The sequence below is a fragment of the Pseudorca crassidens genome, chromosome 10 (assembly GCF_039906515.1).
Source record: "Pseudorca crassidens isolate mPseCra1 chromosome 10, mPseCra1.hap1, whole genome shotgun sequence".
NCBI classification, from domain to species: domain Eukaryota; kingdom Metazoa; phylum Chordata; class Mammalia; order Artiodactyla; family Delphinidae; genus Pseudorca; species Pseudorca crassidens.
Window position 1 is genome coordinate 72946861 of NC_090305.1, and position 18007 is coordinate 72964867.

The following is an 18007-nucleotide window of genomic DNA, read 5'->3' on the forward strand; positions in this document are numbered from 1 at the left end:
CCCTGACCACACACTCTGCCCCCTAACCTGGTACCTGGAAGAGCTCATCCCAGTTTTTTAGTAGTCTCTTTATAAGCCTTGCTAACTTGCTTTCCCAATAAACTTATCTTAATTGAGCCAGGATCTTCATCATGTTTTCCCAGAGTATCCTGGGTTATGTGCCCACCGGCCCCTTTGGTCTTTGTAACACTCTTTTGCTCCTTCCTTGTCCCTGACCCTGTGGAACATTACCTGCCATCTGCATGGTTTAGATGCCTGCCCACCTTGACCTCTGGTAGTGGTCTATCCTATGATTCACACCACCCATTGTCTGACTGTTGCTTATAATATTAGTTATCAGCAAAGTGAAAAGCATTATTGATGGTTTTCATTGAGTACCTGCATGTTAAGAACTATAATGTATTAAACAGCATAAACTAAGTGGTTTGTCTTAACGAAATATTGGTAAATGAGGGAAATTATATAAGGAGCAAGATTTTATTAGAATACCTGGGCACAAGTTGGTATTCTTGTTTTGATTTATTTTATTAACAGTTATTATTTTAGTGCTTATTTTAAAGGTACCACGTCTGAGATACCTATCACATTCATCATATCAAATAGTAGTTATTTGATTACATATTTATCTCCTTTACTATTTTGTGTAATCTTTAAGAGGAGGACTATGTCTTATTAATCTTTGCTTGCTAAATAATACTTGAACTTCTGAGAGAGAGAGAGAGAGAGAGAGACAGAGACAGAGACAGAGAGGGAGAGAAAACCCAGGTGAGTCACTGATCTCTTCTGGTTCATATAAGCTTTAATTTTCAACATATAACCAGCATATCTGCTGTAATCAGTTTAATAATCATCATATGTGTCCTGAAGCTAATATTTGGGGGTGTGTTCTCCTTTTAACCTGTTTCACTTGCTATGCTAATCACCCTGGTTACTTCACCCTCCGCCCCCCAGTGAAAGCTTAATTAACATAATAGAAATAATCACAGATATGTATACATATGATGTATCAATATTCAAGGACTATGGCAGGTCACTGAAAGGGTTGTCTTTTTTTTTTTCCCCTAGGCCTAAGACTTTACAAAAGAACATTTTTCTTTTAAAAAAAGCTATAAAATAATTTAATGACATAAACCTTTTAAAAAAATAGTGGTATAGAATAAGACTAAGTTTTATTGTTAGGTGTGATTAGACGTGGCAGTGATAAAGCCATGGCTGTACTGGGGACCATCTGCATGGTGTTCAGTGCTGTACACACTGCTCCAAGCAGCTGGCATGGGCAAGCTGAGGCCTTGTGCTTTCTCATAACTTCTTTCCCTTTGTCCTGTCGCCATCCCCTGTGGCCCCTGGCCCCGATCGTCTTGGCTCACTTTTCCTCCAGCATCTTTCTGAACTCATCTAGGATGAAGTTCAGTACTTACACAAATTAGTCCAGGCTCCTACCCCACACTGGCTCCAGCTCTGCTCAGTGGCCTTGTCTAACTGCCCAAACTGGTGTGCCCTCCATTCCCCAAACTGCACCTTGGCCTTTCACAGCTTTTCCCACTTAGGGTATCTGCCTTCTTTCCTTGGAACCTGCCTAAATCCTAGGCACCTCTTTTTTTTTTTTTTTTGCGTTTCGCGGGCCTCTCACTGCTGCGGCCTCTCCCATTGCGCAGCACAGGCTCTGGACGTGCAGGCTCAGCGGCCATGGCTCATGGGCCCAGCCGCTCCGCGGCATGTGGGATCTTTCCGGACCAGGGCACAAACCCGTGTCCCCTGCATCGGCAAGCGAACTCTCAACCACTGCGCCACCAGGGAAGCCCCAAGGAACCTCTTAAAGTTAGTTTAGAATTCATCTTCAGTCTCTTCCTGGCCACAGTATTGGAGAGTCATCACTCCATTCCTCTCTTATACCTCCTATTAACTGGACCCCTTGTTTGAAATCCGGCAAATAGCATCAGGGATAGTTATTTATTATTGTGAGATGTGACTACAAATTCCTAGAGGGCAGAGACTGCCATAAGTATTTTGCAGCTCCTTTCAGTGTCTGGCCATGTTCTTTGTATATAGTAGATGCTTAATAAAGATTTGTTGACCAGTTGGTTTCATGTTCCTTGAAATCAGATGTTCTTAGTTAATTTAATAATAGAGGTTTTATTTTATTTTTTCTTCTTGATGTATCATACAAAAGATGGGAAAAATCTATTTGGAATGTGTTGAGATATAAATAAACAATAATAAATTATTATAAGCCTTCCAAAATGTTGTTGGTACTCTACGAGCTTTTCCTCCATTTGGTGTTTACTTTCTCAAGAATCAAGAAAAATCTTAATTAGCACTGTTTGTATGTTAGCTCTGGATTGACCTAGAATTATGCTAGGTACCATTAGTTATAATTCTTAGACTCCTGTGGTTGAGTGTTCACATTACAACACACTTCAGAGGATCATTTTAATATACTTACTTTTATCTCAATAATATTTATTTAGTGTTTCTTGTCACAGTTATTGCAAATGACAGTAATTTAGCTAGTCTGAAATGTGTTGTGCTAAAAGTACATCAGATATCCTAGTTAAGGATCAAGTAAATAAGTAACTCTTTAGAGGAGATTTAAATCTCTTCACAGACTTGCCCAGTGTCATAGTTGGTGGACAAGAACTTTCCCTCTGTTGACGGTGATTGGCCATTACCAGGTTACGTTCTATGAAGACAGGTTGAACTCGCTAAGCCGGCAGATGTCAAGGAGTCATTTGTGCTTTGAGGAACATCAGACAATACATATTTAATTCCATCCTAATATACCAAAGACACCCTTTTTTGGTGACAGTTTTATTGAAATATAATTTACATACCATACAATTTACCCATATAAAGTGTAAATTCACTCTAAGTTTTAGTGTATATATATTTATATATTATATTTAGTATATATATTATGTACGTTTAGTATATGTATTAAATCTTAGTATATTTACAGTTGTATATCCATCACCACAATTAAATTTAGAACATTTTCATTACCCCAGAAAGAAACCCAATAACTTTAGCTATTGTCCTTCAATCTTACCATTCTCCCCAGCCCTCCATCTGCTAATCTGCTTTTTGTTTCTATGAATTTCCCTTTTTTTGGACATTTCATATACATGAAATCATATAATATGTGATCTTTTGTGACTGACTTCTTTCACTTAGCATACTATTTTCAGGTTCCATCCATATTGTGGTGTATTAATATACATCATTCCTTTTTATTGCTGACTTATATTCCATTGTGTGGATATACCACATTTGTTTATCCATTCATCAGCTGTTGGACATTAGGGTTGTTTCCATTTTGGGGCCATTATGAAAAGCACAGTTATGAACATTTGTGTATAAGTTTTTGTGTCAACTTAGTTTTTCATTTTTCTTGAGTGTTTACCTAGGAGTGGAATTCTGGGTTGTATGTTAAGTCTGTGTTTAACCTTTTGATGAACTGCCAGATTGTTTTCCAAAGTGTGGCTGTATCATTTTTCATTACTGGAACACTTTTACTGTGAGAAAATGGATCACATTATAGATAAAAGGGTTTCTACATTTGCAGACTTGTGAGTACATTAATTCACATTTCTGAGTTTCTCCCATTGATATTTTTTCTAACAACTTTATTGAGGCATAATTTACATCCAATACAATTCACCTCTTCTAAGTGTAGACTTCAGTGATTTTAGTAGGTTTACCAAGTTGTGAGTGCATCACAGTAATATAGCAATTGATGTACAATTGATTGTACATTTTCATCACTCTGATAAGATCCCTCCTCCCATTCCCATTTATTTGACTTATCCTTACTTGTTTAATTTTGTGATTTGTTGGCGCATGTGGTTGCTGAGCCAAAGGGCTGAGTAAACTTTGTGGCTAACAAACATAAAATTGAGAAATGTTTATCAACTTAATTTTTTTTTAAGTTTGAGTAGGTTCACAAACTCATACTACAATTTTGTAATCCAGATAGCCCTGAAAATTGAAACTTTTTTCATACCTCATTTGGTAGAAACTTGATCTGAATTGATAGGTGGATATGTATAATATTTATTTGTTCTACTTAATGTGAATAATCATATATCTTACTACAGAAATATTAATATTTGACTATGGGGTGCTGCCTCAGCCCTCACTGGGGATGATTTGTAACAAATATGTGATACACATGTATCATTTTACCTTTGTAAAATCATTTTACCTTTCAAAAATCCAAATAATCCTGAACTAGTGTAGCATACCTGGCGCCAAAGTTTTCACGTATGATCTTGTGGACCTGTGTTTGGTTTTAGCAGTCAGCACCTCAGGGCCTTTGCACTTGCTGTTCTTCTTCCTGGGAAGCTCTTCCTCCAGATAGCCTCTGGGCTCCTTCTTTTTATTCAGGTACATGTTGATTTTGCAGGAATCTCTTTCCTGACCATCACAAATGTTTGTGCCCCTGTCACTTTCTACCATGTCACCTTGCTTTGTAATCTTCATGGCGCTCATTCTGATGTGATTTAATGCATTTGTTCCTTTGCTTGCTGTCTTTGTCTCTTCCAACATAAGCCCGTGAAGGCTAGGTTCTTGGCTGTTGTTTCACCATGGAGATGCTCAGGAGGCACTGAGCAGTGCAGTGTGAAGACCATGCCTCCTGGCTGTGGCAGCGTATCCTTGTTCAGTGTCCTGCTGCTACTGAGCTGATCCTGCTCGGTTCCCCATGGGGATCGAGTGGAACTTGACCTAAAGGACACTTCTGAGCAGCTGCTATCAGACCACATAAGGCTCTTGCCTCTCCCAGCACAGAGAAAACTGGATGTTTGGTCTTGACTCTTGTGCTAACCCCTTGTCGTCATGGAGACAAGTTCTTTGAAAGGTCTCAAGGCCTGAAAGGGAGGATAGCTCAACTGTGAGAGATATTAGGTAGTCGTCAGCCTCCAGATTATTATTATTTTTTTCTTCAATGATAGATTTGCATCCATGTTTTGGGGACATGAAGAAAGCCGTGACCAGAACATCAATCTGCTTTTCTCTCACCAGATAAATAGGTGGTAGGCACGGTTTCTGATATAATGCAAAAGATACAAGGGTGTATCATTTCCTCCAATCTAGGTCTTATGCCCCTCTCTTTATACCTGGTTTTGAAGCTTAATACTCACGATAGTCAGGATCTAATCAAGACATCATGTCGTCAGTTTATTTGCTTGTTAGACTTAAGTCTTTGCTTAAGGACCAGTTGAGGCAGCTGCTAGTGACCACGGTTCCAAGGGCCTATGTCACACCAGAGGGCAACCACGTTGACATCGATGGTCCGAGTCTTTATAGTAGTTTAGCCAACTGGGAGCGTCATGAGTTTCATTCTTAACCCCATAACTCATTCTCTGGTCACTTTGGGGTGGTCCCTTCACCCCTCTAAGACTGTTTCTCATCTGTGTGATGAGGATGTGATAGCTCCCTAGGGGCTTATTGTAGAGCTTAAATGGGCAAACATTTGTAAAGTGTGGGCACAAAGAAGGGCCTTGATTGTGTTCATTTCCATTTCCTGTGTCTTCCTTGGACTCTTAATTTGCTCAGCATAATTTAGCTCCTTTAGAATGTTAAAGGGAATTTAAAACCCACCAAAGTCCAAATGTATTTTATGAATTTACTGAAACTGCATAGACTTGCTGAGATTCAACTGCTTTGATTCACAAAGTGGACATTTTATATGGTTGAACTTACTACTTCTCTGTGTGTCTATTTTACAGTACAAGAAGGGGCTGGGTATTTGGAGAAAGGCAAACATAGAGTGCCAGTGTGTTGTCCATTTTGTTTGGTCCTGTAAGAGCATCGGAAAATTACAAGAGTCCAGACTGCAGGGCATGGCCGATGAGGAGGGAGCATGTGTGAGCAAAGCATGATGAATGTCAAAAGCAAGCCTGGTATACAAATGAATTGCATAGACATTTGAGAGAATTTAAGTTTTTGGTCTTAGTTTACTTTTATGTAAAATGGATTTAGTCCTTCATTAGTTCTGTCTTTTCTTCATTAAAAAAAAATCCTCCAATCTTTTACCACTAGCATGTGTTCATATATCTGCTTACTTGATTGTCATTTTGAAATAAAGTTATAATTAAAGGTTGACAGAGCAGAAAGAGAGTTGAAGCAGAGAGAATAAAGTATATGAATAACTTCCCCAAAGTTCACACCATCTATGTAATTTCAGTTCATAACCTGGGCATTAAAAAAGGGAGAACCAGCTTATCCTTTAAGCTGGCTTCTCATCCTTGGAAATTTTAAAATGGGAAGTCTAGTTCCAAAGGGTGAAAATGGCATTCCTTGAATGCAAAAGGAACATATATAAAATAGAAGGAAAAATGACAAAAAATGAGTTGAAGGCACACACACTTCATTCAGAACCAGCCCCTTGGTTTACTCAGCTCCCCATGGACCTAAAAGCTCATATATACACAGGATCTTGCCCCCAGGGTTGGTCCCCTTGTTGCACAGTGTCTTAAGTTGAAGCAGTCATTTTCTTGAAAGTATTGGGCAGGGTTGAGAGTGCTGGCTTCAGGATCTTATTTCTACTGCTGGAGGACGGCCTTTTCTGAGCACTCTGAAGCAAGGGACTTGCATAAAATGTTTGTCTTCCCAAGATCATGGGAAGAGTCTTATTTTTCATCATTCATTCATGATTTCATTTGAAATCAGCTTCACACATATGTATAAGTGGTTAACTTTACCTTAGAGGAGTAAAAGCCAGCTTGGTCTGATATCCCCGGGTTCTTCAAAACTCAGGAGGGACCCAGGCCATTTTCATTTTTCAAGGCTCCCAGTCTGTTATGAAATGAAGAAATGACAAAACATAGTTGAAAATTGTGTTATATTTTTAATATTTACATTTAACACATTACTGTTTGTTTGTTTTAATAAAGTGCTTATACAGTGTAACTGAGCTCTCCCCATGAAGTAAAGGATACAGTAAAGAAAATTATAATGCACCATAGGCTGCATGGTCCAGGAAAGAGATGCAACTTAACAGAACTTCTCCTTCTAGTGCTATGGTTTTCTGTGACTGTACGTGTGATCTTTTTAGGAGATTAGTGTAGAAAGTCTAAGTTTAAGGCTCTTTGAATTGGAGGCCTGGGCCCAATGGCTTTCTGGTCCCTGGGAAGTATCCCAAAGCTACCCTGAACTGAGTCTGCAGGGAGCTTCCCATGGCAGTTCTTATTACTGCTTTTTGCTTATTACTGCTCACATACCGTGAGCATGTTTTCATCTTAAAACCTTCCTTCACTCTGCATTCCCTTCCTGCTATGCCCTAAACCTCTCCCTCCCTCCCTTCCTCCTCCCTTCTCTCCTTCCTATCTAGATATAGTAATCTAATCTATCTTTTTCAACACTGCTACCAGATTAATTGAAAGATGACTTAAATTTCAGAACTGATTATTTTGCTTTTATGCCCAATTAGACCTCTTCAGTTCCTTACCCCCACTGCAGTGCACAGAGCATAGTATTCCTTGGCCTTGCTCATTTGGACCCTACTTGCCTGCCTCTTTGCATCCTTCTCCCCACATCACTGACCTTCCCCATTCCAAACTACCTACAACTTTGCAGACACATGAGGCGTCTTTCTTGGAGCCTTTGCTGTTCCTTCTCCCATCATTTCTCTTGGCCGCTTGGCTGACTTCCACTCATCCTTTAACTTAGACTTACTGTCACATCATTTATGAAACCTTCCCCACACGTAACTCTGCCAGGGAACGGTGCCGCATTCCCTGGTGGAGTTATCTGCTCCTTGCTTTGAGTTGTCATAACACCTTAAGCCTCTCTGCTTTTGGTTTCACCGTGTGTAAAGTTGGGATACTATATGTGCTTTCCTTTATAGGATGGTTGTGAGCATTAACTGGATTAATTGATTAAAGCACTTAGAACTGTTTGGCACTGGGATAGGAAGTGTGAAACTGAATAATTTGCTGTTATCACCTTATGGGACCTCCTGTAATAGCCCACACTGCACTGTCTAATTACTTGCTTCTCCTCCCAGCTGAACTATGAACGTGTTGGTCATCTTCACGGCCCAAGCCTCTAGCATGATTCTTCTCATATACTTAATTATCATCAGCATTGTCTTGTCATCATCATCAACAATAATAAGAGCTAGCATTAATGGACATTCACTGTGTACCAAGAACTTTTGCCCAGAATACTCTCATGAAGTAGCTGGAGCCAGGATTCAAAGTCAGATTATCTGACCCCAGAGCCTGCTCTTGGACCAACATGATATGCTCCCTTCCAAACTGAAGTTGCTTGGTAAACATCTGGATGGATGGATACAAGGAGAGAATAGCAACGGAATTGAAATAGCTTTTCCCCTGCATCATATTTACTTAAAAATCCATCTTGAGTAGGTAATAATCTGACTAGACATGGAAATTGTTACATATCTATTTTCTTTTCTTCTTCTTTTTAAAATTTATTTATTTTAGTTATTTATTTTTGGCTGCATTGGGTCTTCGTTGCTGCGTGCAGGCTTTCTCTAGTTATGGCGGTGGGGGGCTACTCTTCATATTGGTGTGCGGGCTTCTCATTGCAGTGGCTTCTCTTGTTGAAGAGCACAGGCTCTAAGTGTGCGGGCTTCAGTAGTTGTGGCATGCAGGCTCAGTAGTTGTGGCTTGCGGGCTCCAGAGCGCAGGCTCAGTAGTTGTGGTGCGTGGGTATAGTTGCTCTGCAGCATGTGGGATCTTCCTGGACCGGGGATCAAACCTGTGTCCCCTGCATTGGCAGGTGGATTCTTAACCACTGCACCACCAGGGAAGCCCTATCTCTCTATTTTCAAGGAGAAAGAGAATTTTCCTTCCCTGGCTACGGCTGGGGCCCAGGGGCTGGGAGCTGCCACATTCGCTGTCCAGTTCCATGTCTCACAGGTACCATCCATCAAAAGAGCTTGCTTTGGCAAACAACTTAATTTCTGTATTTGTGCCATTCTGAGGACATCGGTCAAACCTTTGATAAAGGCGCTTGCCTCATTCCATTTTCAGCCTGACTGATCACAGATTTTGCTGCTGAAGCTAAAAAAGAGAGTGGTGGATTCTGAAAACCAGTCCTTAAGGAACAGGTGCACAGCCTTGTGTTTGAGAACACTAGGTTTGGAGTCCTTTCGTTGGCAGCAGAATTACTCTCATGTAACCTCCATGTAACCGTGAACTTGGGGATTTGTTCCAAGTTCTCCCCACATGCGAGCCAACTGTGGGTGGCACAGACTCTGTGGTCTTTTCCTGTTCCTGTCAAGCTGTGTTATGCCTGAAAATCTTGTCTCCTTCCCTGCCCCTTCATCATGATATCTTACATTTGTGTGGAATCCTTCAGGAAATGTTTTGTGTGTACATGCTCATCAAATTCACACATGGAGATACAGACTAAAGATTGGATAAGAAAACCAAGACTCAGAGAAGTAAAGATTTTCCCAGAGTCAAGTAGCTACTGAGTAGGAAGATCTGGATTCAAACCCTTGTTCCTCGGCTCTGAGACTGTTCTGATTCTACTGGGCCATAATGTTTAAAAGACCAAAAGCTTCTTGAGAGCCAAGACTAAGTCATCTCCTCCTTAGTGTTCCACTCAGTTCTTGTTGCTGTTCTGATTACTGAATGGGTTCTCAACAAATATTTGTTAAACTCAATTGAACAGAATTGATGGAAACTTGTTGCTACAACCAGGATTGGAAACTCTCTGTAGGGTAGATATCCTCTCCAGTACTATCACCTTCTTAACTTGGCTGCACCTTATCTGTCTTCTTTTTTAAAAATATTTATTTTGCTGCACTGGGTCTTAGTTGTGGCATGCGGGATCTTTGTTGCAGCATGCGGGATCGTTAGTTGCGGCATGCAGAGTCTTTAGTTGCGGCGTGTGGGATCTTTAATTGGGACATGTGGGATCTTTAGTTGGCGGCATGCAAACTCTTAGTTGCGGCAGGCATGTGTGATCTAGTTCCCTGACCAGGGATCGAACCTGGGCCCCCTGCATTGGGAGCGCAGAGTCTTAGCCACTGGACCACCAGGGAAGTCCCCTTATCTTTCTTATTTTAGGCAAATGTTTACATCTTCCTTAGCTAGTTGGACAGTACCTTCAATGCTCTGCCATTGTGGGTTCCAGTCAAAACCTCTTGAGTCAGCTCTGGAAAGATGTAATTAAGGGCTGGAACAGAATTTCATTCACCACTGTCAGAGCCCTCTGTGATAGGTGACTTCCATTGTGTAAAACAAATGTTCATCCTCAAACTGACATAATGTCATAGTTCTTTTCATCTCGGACTTGTCCTCTCAGGAAGTTAATGGGAGTACCATTGCCCACAAAGAAAAGTGTTCCGTTATCTCAGAACTGAAGTGTTCGGAGGGAACTTTAGAGGGTTTATGGTTAAATAGCCTTGATTTTGGTAATTCAACTCTAAACCACTCCCAGGAGGACTACATAAGCAGAAGACCATGTTTTAAAATGCTGGATCATTTGGAAAAATTTACTTGGGCTGAAAAATAAGGTTGTCTTTTCTTCCTGTCTCCTCCCCAGCTGCCTTGGCCCTTGGGTAGCCTTTTGAGCAAAGTTTGGCTGTTTCCATCTTCAATAGCTTTGCAAATGTTACCTTTTGGCAAATGTAGCCTTAGATGTAGAATGAGATGACTTTGGTTTGGAAATTGGCCACTCATGTTGATAATAGCTATTAATTTAATCAGCCTCGAATTGATAACAGGTATCGCCTGTAGAAACAAAGATAATTTTTTATTGATTGTGATCAAGTCTTCTGATGTAAACTCTAGGCTTATTTTGTCTGTAAAAGGCTGGTGTAGTCGTATGCAATCTGAAAGAGACAGGAAGAGGGAGGTAGAGGAAGGGAAGAGAACTCTCCCCACATACACAAGATGTGTTTGCTTTATTGTTCCGTTACCTGTTTTCTCTGGAAACTTTATAGATTAGCTTTTATAATCCACTTTGAAATGTTTGCTGTTTTTAAAGCAGAAGCAATCTTTGCAGCTTTCAAGCAGAAGGTCATTTTATACAAAATGTTCATTCATGTGCAACAAAGCTTATTTCTTCTACAGGATCAAAGAAATAATGAAGGCTCCTTAAAAGTTGTTTTTCTCTAAAGAAATGATCATCTTGATAGTTGGTGATTTATATGTGCCTTTCCTGTTGGAATTGAAAAGCGAAAACATTTGTATCAGTAAGGATTACTGAATATTATTAAGTTCTCAGATATTACTGTAACTGCAGTTTCAGCATTTCAGAGTGTAGGGAAAGATGTCTTGGATTTCTTCTTGTCTAGTTGATGTCTATCTCTCCAGGTTATTCCTTTGCCCTGGTTTATTGCCTGATGGTCATCCAGCCATTGATGTGGTCTCTGTGTAGGTCTCTGAGATACAGCTGTTTCTAGAACAAAGTCCTGGAAGTTTTCTTGCCTCCAAAAATTTGTTTACAATGTTTTCTTGGACTGGAACACTGTTTTAGCAATGTCCTGTTTTCCTTTAGCGCTCAGCTTAAATGTGCCTTTTTCTGGGATGCTTCGTGGCCTATTATTACCATAATTTATCACTTAGCCCTTTATATTGAAACAGCTATTTTCCTGTGCATGTCCTCCATCCTTCTGTAGACCACCTCATGATGTGCGGTGGCTCATTGGTGATACAAGTCCTTCACTTACTCTAGCTACAAAAGCATCAAAGATTAATTAATCTACACTGTTACGGAGTGATAAAAACTCTATCCTGATTACAGAAGGGAAGGGATTAAAACGCCAGATGGAATGAAAATGTAAATTTAAATATCTTACATTTTCCCCCCAGTGTAATGATTCTTAAATTGTTGGTTTCTGACTGTTCATACAAGAAAGGAGTGTTTGAAATTAGTCCTGGGACAAATCTCATTTTGTCCATATTTCTGGACACATCTTTTGATGCAGTAATGGCATTTAATGAGAAAAGAGATTTTTCATTTTTACTTCTAGGATCAGTTGAGTTTGAAATCTGTGACTGTAGAGAGGACCTGGGTTTCCTCTGTCCTTACCTCTTCAGATGATCAGCATGTCAGGTTCAAGTCCTGCCCTGTAACATGGTGCTAGGATAGTATTCATCCAATATACACACTGATTGGCAAAAGGTATAACTCTTACTCCATCAAACTCTAGTAGTTACAACAAAAGCCACTAACCCTTGTGTAAGGAAAAGATGAACCATGCCACACTGGGTGTGTTTGTGACAGTAATTATTACTTCTACTTGATCACTCCATTTGGTTGCTTTTCTAGCTCTTACGGATTTGAAGGAAGACTCACGTGATCTCTCATTCTGGTATTAATGACAATTTGATAACTAGCTGTAATTTAATCATTGATGCAGCCCAAATCCATGTTAATGATTACACATTTTCCTTAGAATCCCTTCAGTTGAATTTAAGCATTATTTGAGAAAGAGTACTCCTTTGAGTAAAAAATGGCAATAAAAGCCTGGTATGAGTATTAAATGTGTTCCTGCAAAACATAAAATGAAAATCACTGAACATATTAAGTGCTTTGAAATCTTTGTTAAATTCCAGCATCCCATGATCACAGAATTTACAAGCAAAAGCTTTTTAGCCTTAACATGAGAAATAAAAATAACTTTTTTTCTTTGCTTTTCATATGGTTTATATATATATATAATTTTTTAATTTTTAATTTATTTTAATTTATTTTTTATTTTTGGCTGTGTTGGGTCTCCGTTGCTGTGCGTGGGCTTTCTCTAGTTGCGGTGAGCCAGGGCTTCTCTTCGTTGCGGTGTGTGGGCTTCTCATTGTCGTGGCTTCTCTTGTTGCAGAGCATGGGCTCTAGGCGTGCAGACTTCAGTAGTTGTGGCATGTGGGCTCAGTAGTTGTGGCTTGCGGGCTCTGGAGCTCAGGCTCAGTAGTTGTGGCACACGGGCTTAGTTGATCCGCGGCATGTGGGATCTTCCTGGGCCAGGGCTCGAACCCGTGTCCCTTGCATTGGCAGGTGGATTCTTAACCACTGTGCCACCATGGAAGCCTCTATATTTCTGTTTTAAGGATTTTTGGCCATAGTTGCCCCTGCTCCAATTTTAGGGATTTTTATTAAAATTTTTTTCACTTGTACACAATTTGTTCATCTGATAGAATCAGTAGGAGTCCAGTAATAAGTTACTCTGGTTGTGGAACCATATTTTCCATTACGCTTCCCACTTTTCATCGCACATTTCTTTCTCTCTTTTCTCCTGTTAAGCCAAAATGATCAGGAACCAAAAAATGAAATACATGTAGAACAAAAGATCATTTTCTTATTCTGGTCCAATTTTTACTTTGACTTGGTGTCCTATTTTCCCCCTTCTGGAGCATGACAGAGATTTAAGTGTTTCAGGGGAGGAGATGGGAGACTGTGCCTTCTGTATTGTTGCATGGATGTACGTGGGGTCATTGTAACAAGAAATAAGATGTGATTTTTTTTTTTTTTTTTTTTTTTGGTGGTACGCGGGCCTCTCACTGTTGTGGCCTCTCCCGTTGCGGAGCACAGGCTGCAGACGTGCAGGCTCAGCGGCCATGGCTTATGGGCCTAGCCGCTCTGCGGCATGTGGGACCTTCCTGGACCGGGGCACGAACCCATGTCCCCTGCATCGGCAGGCGGACTCTCAACCACTGTGCCACCAGGGAAGCCCTAAGATGTGATTTTAAATGAAATGTTTTAATATCCCCACTATTAACCACAGCTATAAAATACTATCTATGGTCCATGGCTTCTAGCATTTCTTATATATAAAGATAGCTTTTGTTTGTATTTATTCCACTAAAAAGGAAGAGTTATTTAGAAATCTTAAAAGTCAATGTAATGTGTATCAATTGATGCATTACAACTTTTTAGCTTGTAGGTGCTTTGTTCCAAGGCCAGGATGTATATTCCGCTATATTGTTATCATTTTTACGGAGTGAGGAAATGTTTGGTCATTAAGGGGGAAGGAATATCTGTGGACAAAACTGCTGCTTTCCCTGACCCCAAAGCTCAGTTTTGAATATTAGTCTTCAAAGCCGTTTTTACTTCCAGTGTTCAGTCTTAATTAAAAGCCACATACACAGTTCTGTAATCCAATCTGTAGATCCAAAAGGGGAATTCATACAAGAGAAAATTAACTTACTATTATTAAAAGAACACTGACTCTCTAATGGATATAATAGAGTAACAGTTCTCCTCAGGCTCAGTGGCAGTTCCTTACATAATAACTAAAATATTAGCACATTTAAATTGATTTTTCATGCCTGCAAATAATGATCAAGCTTATTTTAAAAACATACTTAATTTGACTTAGATGATAAGGATATTTGCTCAGAAAGAGACATTCTGGGCTGTTATTTTCTACTGGCAAGCATCAGAGCTGGAAGTTGAGTGGTTTTGATTTTGTTAATGATGATTGAATTTATTTTTATTTTATTAACAATAGGAACTCTGTCCCCAGGACTACTCTGTTTTAGGTAAATTTATGGCACATGATTTCCTTATTAAATAACATTTCTTTTAATTCATTTATCTTTATAAGAGTGTTTCAAGAAGATCGACTATGCTTTGTTCTTTCCAAAAGGTACCTAGTTCTTGATGTTCTGTTTGTCATAATTGTGCATAGCAGCTGAGCCTGTTCTTGGTGTGTGTGTAGGGGAACCCTTGAATTCTCCCATAAAATGTAGGCCTGTCTCCTGCTGGCATCAAGAGAGCAGATTGGGATAACTCCATGGCAAGAAGGGTATGTCCTTTCAAAGAGTCCTGTTCCAAAGTACTTCTGTGCTTCACGTGAGGCAGTATTATATGTGGCTGCCAGTTGACTATCTTTTTATGAATCATATCTCCTAAACCTCTGTAGTGAGCATGATGGGAAAATATCTTTATGGAAACAAATATGTGAGATAAATTAAGTTAAAAAAAGGCACGTAGCAAATTTAACTAGAAAATGAACGTAAAAACTGGCCTGCAGGATTAAAATTCTCATGGGCTCACAGCTCCACACAAAGAACAGTGTTCTGGCTGATGTCATTGGTTTGTACAATATTACAGAACTGTTTCCAATGTGTTATCTTCTTGTGCCCCATGGCTTGTATTGCAATGTTTGTAGTTGAAATACATTTCATGTTATATTACACATAAATTTGTTATTGGCATGTATGTGTGATATACATATACATACATATAAACGTAAATAAAATGTTATCTATGAAATGAATTTCATGCTATGTTCTTTCATGATAACTTCAACTTGCTTATTATTTCTGTCTTGTTCTCTTATTTGTTGGTCCTATACAGCTTTCTTTTTCTTTTTCTTGCATTTCCAATTTTTCACTTTTTTCAATATTATCTGTCTTGACAATTGAGAAGTTTTATTTTGTTCTTATCTTTCAGTCATTTGTCCATTTCATCGACATTTCTTCTCTGGGTTCTCAGAGTGCTTAGACACCATGAGAAAACAACTTCTATGAGTTTAAGTAATTACAGTCAGAATGAATGGGTTTTTGTGATACGTAAGTGTTCAGAGATGCATAATATTGGTTGCACACACTCTGTAAAGCTCAATATGTAAATGTAATTTAGAATGTATATGCATGATACATGCATATACATTCTAAATCTGTTACAATGATTAAGAAAATAAGCTCTCACATAGATTTCTTAAATCACTGTCAGTCATTTATTTTTCAGGGTCCACATTGATACATATGCAAATTGTGTCAAGTAATCACAGGACACTAACAAGCTTCATTGACTAGGATGGTTCCAAGAAGACCACAGCCATTGAAAGTTTGGGGCCAGTGTGTCCAGTCTACACAGATAGTGTCTCTCCTTCTGCTTTTTCTCTGTTTCCTGTCCTTTGTTTTATGCCTCCCTTCTATAAAGTATTTTATGTCTTATAGTGGAAATACATATATATATATATATATATATATATATACAGATTTTAAAGAGATAAATGAGATTTAGGAAACCTTGGAAGGTTGGTGGTGCTCATAAATCAAGGGGGTCTGGGGTGAGTGCTATTTGTAGTCAGTGGCTCTCAAACTTCAGCAGCTTCTGAATCACCCAGAGAGCTTGTTAAAACAGGTTGCTTGGCTCAGCCCCAGAGCTTCTGATTCTGTAGGACTGGGATGGGGCTTGAAAATGTGAGTTTCTAACAGGTTCTCAGGTGAAACTGATGCTGTTGGTGGGGGACTGCACTTTGAGAACCACTGATCTTGGATCGCCTTTTCATGTGTTTGGGATGAGGAAACTGAGAATCAGAGAGGGGAAGGGCCTGCCCAAATTTTGCAATGGTAGGGAGTTGCATCTTCACTAGAATTAGAACTGGATCTTCTGGCTCTGGCCCTGTAATGTTCTCCTGGAGTCTGTTCTTTGATTGACCAGAGAAGGCAAAGCTGCTTCCTGACTATCTGAAGAGAATGTGGGAAACCAGATCGGCCACCTCTCCCAGATTCCAGTCTATGGGCAATGCTGGTGGAGAGAGAGGGCTTTAGTGCTCGTACTGCTGCCTAACTTACCCAAATAAATTTCATTCTCTTTATTTCCATGTCCAGTTTAATATTATAATTATTCATGGAACATTTGTTGATTTGTGATCATTTAGAAATTAATACTAATGTCATCATTTTTGAAACAGGGTCTGTTAAACTCAGTTCTATAATATGTCAAGAAAAAGCAAGCTAAAGACAGCATAGGCTACAAGAATAACTGTGGAAAAAATAGAAATGGTTGAATTCTTTACTTGAATCTAAGGTTTTGCTTTTAGTTCAATAAAATTTCAGTAAAATATTATTTCACTAAACAAGTTTTCTGCAATATCCTGTAGCATACATTTTCATGGTGGGAAATAACTTATTGTTGGGAAGTTCAAATTAGAGAATAAATGATTTGATAATTGCCTCATTGATGTTAAATGGAATTTTATGAAATTATTTTCATAATAATATGAATTGGTTGAATTTACTTAGCTAAGAAGAATAACAAGAGTTGTGTACTTACAGGTGTTGCATATTGATTTCATTTTAGTGATTTTCTTATTGGGATGCAGATTGTCAAAGTGGCATTGACGTACCATTAAATTCAAATAGCTGTCATTTGATAATTATGTACCAGAGCTGGGTGCAGAAAGAATTGACCTTAAATTGAGGGAATTAAATACTACTTGTAAACCATTGGGGAAGAAAGCCCACTTAGAGTTAGACTCGATTCAATTCAATAAATCTTGACTAAGGGCCTTCTATGCTTAAGGAATGCACTTTTCTAGGTAGGTTTTGGAGTCCATATCTGGCCTCAAGGGCCAGTGTCTTTGAATTTTTATGAAAGTGGATGCAGAACATGATTGGATGATGAAAGCAAAAACTAGATTTTGACATTGATGTTATTTTCAGTTTCATGGAAGCAAAGGCAGCAGGTCACAGTTCACATGCCATGATATGATCTGTCATTTTTGGGCAATGGAGAAACTTTGGTCTTTTCATGTTGTTGAAATGGGGTCGAGGCTACAGTTCTGATCCTTTGTGTTGCTTTCTATCTTGCCAGCGTCTGGTGGAGGCTGCAGAGGAAGCACACCTGAAACATGAATTTGATGCAGACTTGCAGGTAATTGATTATAGTTTGAGTTCAATTGTTTTGTGTGTTTGCTGCCAAAGGAGCAACACTAGGTATACTGGGAACACCAGGGTTCAGAGGTTTGGAGAGAAGGCTCTTGAGAGAATGGTACAGGGTTGAAATAAATGTGCCTGTTTTTTGACAAGACAGGACAGTGATCCTCAACCATTTTCCACTATGCAAGTTACAATAGGTGATAACACACACTTACATGCATGTAATCAGGTTTCCTCTCTAATTCTGGGGGAGTTAATCAGTCAACTGACAATAATCACCAGAGCTTTTAATGGTAAATTGGTAAGATAGATGGCAGAATATATCCAAATCCCTCTTCCATGGCTACATTTTAAGTGACTGAAAGCAATGTTGTTATGTATGGATCTAACCTTGAATTGACTGTTAATTATATTTAAAA

The 18007-nt window shown here is 39.2% G+C and overlaps 1 protein-coding gene across 6 annotated transcripts in view; it reads left to right on the forward strand.

Moving 5' to 3' along the window:
• CACNA2D3 (calcium voltage-gated channel auxiliary subunit alpha2delta 3) overlaps positions 1-18007 on the forward strand; it is a 785949-nt gene that overhangs the window by 206966 nt on the left and 560976 nt on the right. For all 6 annotated transcript variants that reach the window (XM_067754783.1, XM_067754785.1, XM_067754784.1 and 3 more), the window contains exon 4: positions 17524-17583. In XM_067754783.1, the coding sequence (XP_067610884.1) occupies positions 17524-17583 (60 nt within the window). The remainder of the gene's footprint in view (positions 1-17523; positions 17584-18007) is intronic.